This window comes from Balaenoptera borealis (genome assembly GCF_965194805.1).
Source record: "Balaenoptera borealis genome assembly, contig: HAP1_SCAFFOLD_1368, whole genome shotgun sequence".
NCBI classification, from domain to species: Eukaryota; Metazoa; Chordata; class Mammalia; order Artiodactyla; family Balaenopteridae; genus Balaenoptera; species Balaenoptera borealis.
Genome location: NW_028122853.1, coordinates 88813 through 91425, shown reverse-complemented (window position 1 = coordinate 91425; position 2613 = coordinate 88813). Strand labels below are relative to the sequence as shown.

Genomic DNA, 2613 nt, shown 5'->3' with positions numbered 1-2613 from the left:
ACATACACACACACACACACACACCCCACACACACCCCACACCCCCCCCACACACACACACATCCTTAGTCCAAATCGGTGAGAAATTCTTGTTTCAGCTGCCAGCTTACAGGCCAGGCACATCTTTTCCACGCATGCATCGTGGAAAAGCCAGCAGTGGCGACCTCAACACCAGAGGCCCCCAAGATCCAGGAAACTCAGAGCCCTTGGCCCTGAACCCAGGAGAAGTCATGCCCAGGGGGCCTGTCCCCTCAGGTGAGTGTCGTGGGTTTGATATGAGGGGAGGGGAGAGGGGTTGAGGACAGAAACCTCTGGCTCTGTCTCTGCTGGGGGCACAGCCTTGCTCCCAGGCAGCTTCTCCCACAGGAGACGGGGTGCTGGCAGGGCTGGCCTTGAGCCACATCATCCTCTGTGTGGGGTTTGTGCGGCCGGGGTGATCGGTGGCAGTGCCCCAAACAGCTCCTCCGGGTGTAGACTTGCAGGGGAACAGCCTTTTCTGTTAAGTCCTGTTCGCCCACATTGCTCTCCCACGTGCTGGCTGTGGCTGCAGCTCTGGGAGGGTCGAATCCAGAGCCACAGTCTTTGGGGACCGCGGTGGCGAAATGGCTGCCCCCGGGGAACAGGGGAGGCAGGCCCAGAGAGAAGGTTCGGGCTGCTGGGCAGAGCAGGGGCGGCTTGTTGCCAGCGGAGGGTGGTGCTGCCTCACCTCACGTTAGACCCCGCTTGGCCCTTTCCACCTCACTGGGAGCCTGGGAAGCTGGATTGTGTGTCCTTTCCCTCTCAGGTGACCGGGAGCCACTTGACCATCCCCCAAGACCGGAAAGGCAGCAGCAGCCACTGGGAACGCCGGGCTGTCCTTGGGTAATGCTTCCTCTGGCTCCTGGAAATGCAGGCCCAAACTCGAGGGCGGGATCTGGGTCCAAGTTCAACTGACATGTGTGGGGCCCCCCCTCCCCTGCCCCCATCGCGTACCCCACGGAGGGGAGCCCACCTCCTTTCCACTGAGGAGCCCTTGCCAGTCTAGCCACCCGGCTTTGGGATGGAGGGCCCTGGAGAGAGGAGAAGGTGGAGGAGAGAGGAGGCCAGAGTATACTAATCATTTCTCTTCCTCCTGTGTCTGCTGGCCTAGTGTCTCGTGCTACAGAGAGAAATAGACGACCTTAAGGAGCAACTTGGTATGAGGAACCAGGGACGGAGAGCGGTGTCTTAGTGCAGAACCCAGGTGGGCACCTGGGGTGGGGGTGGGCTGCAGGTGCAGTCGGCCTCGCAGGGACCAACATCCCTGTGGGGAGGAGAACCTAGCAGGCCTGGCCCTGGAGCCGGCTGTGCATGTACAGCTGGGCGTGTGTACAAGTAGCAAAGTACTGTCTGGACTGCATGCACACTTTGCCAACCAGACCAGTCCTAGGGAATCTCCTTCTGATAGGACTTTTAGAGATGCCTCGTTGATTTTTTCCTTGAACTGCTGCTTGGTGTGGCTTCTAAGGTTCTTGTTGGATTGTTTGTTTGTTTGTGTGACGAGTTCTGACTGGTTGTGGCACGGCCCACAGCATGAGAGCTGCTGGCACATTTTGTTTCCCTTTAGGAACCGGTTCCACATTCAATTTGGGTGGTGGGGAGTGATCAGGCCCAGAGCTCTTTGCATCGGGTCTGGAGGGGGTTTCAGGTTGCAGGGCTAGGCGGTTCCTCACGGGGATAGGGGGACGGGCTTCTATATCCCTCTGTCTGGAGCGCCTGCTAATGCCTGTCCCTGTTGCAGCCGCCATGCAGTACCAGGCTGACAAGTTCCAGACCCTTTGAAGTGAGTGTTACACACGCCGTACCCCTTCCCACAGTCCTGGCTGTTGAGCAGGGCTGGGGGCTGGCCCTGGCTTGAGGCTCTTCCCTGACTCCGCTGTTTCACAGGTTGAGCCCAGCGTCTTCCTGCAAGAGGAGCAGCTGGTACCTTTGGGGCCCGGGAGCTGTGGCCAAGCTCGTTCCCTCCTGTTCTGCCTCAGCTAGGGCTTCCTCTCCCCCTTGTTTTGCCCCCGCCCCGCCCCAGTTTCACAGCAGTTTCCAATTAAAGTACCTCTCCTATTCTGTGTTCTGTGTTCTGCCTTCTCTCTGGAGGGGTAGGGGTAGGGGTAGGGGTAGGGGGCCGGGGCGGGGCGCTGCTCCACGTCAGAGCCTTTTCCAGAACAGTATCTCTGGCATCCTGTGGTGGGGACTCTGGGCCAGCCTCTGCTACCATCCCTGCAGTCAAGCCAGCGGAGTGTCCCAGGTCTGGGTCCTGTGTGTGTTCTGCCAGGCCACATTGGCACGTCCTCCCTTTCCCCCGAAGGCCCTCTTCTAGTTCTCTCCAAACCCCCCTCCTCCTTTGGGGTCTGGCGGTTCCCATTCATCTCTGCCATTCCCCCTCCCCATCAGCAGGAACTCATGACCCCCTTCCAGAGCTCCAATCTGGAAGCTTTCACATCCTCCCTGCCCTAGCCAGCTGACCACCCTCCTCCAGCCTGGTCGTCTCTATACCCTTGAGTGGAAATTGGCCCGTCAGGTTCTATGGCAAGTGTGGTTAGTAGGTCTGTGTTCTTGCATGGTCCCCGTCAAATACTCTTCCACCCGCCCCATGACACA

General features: G+C 59.2%; 1 protein-coding gene across 1 annotated transcript; it reads left to right on the top strand.

The window, feature by feature from the left end:
- The first annotated feature begins 33 nt into the window (after window positions 1–33).
- Window positions 34–2079, top strand: LOC309622005 (uncharacterized protein CXorf49 homolog). Its single transcript, XM_082409233.1, has 5 exons — window positions 34–255; window positions 785–861; window positions 1130–1175; window positions 1760–1801; window positions 1906–2079. The coding sequence occupies exons 1-4, from the start codon at window positions 135–137 to the stop codon at window positions 1798–1800; spliced, it is 285 nt and encodes a 94-aa protein (XP_082265359.1). The 5' UTR covers window positions 34–134; the 3' UTR covers window position 1801; window positions 1906–2079.
- The last annotated feature ends 534 nt before the right edge of the window (window positions 2080–2613 follow it).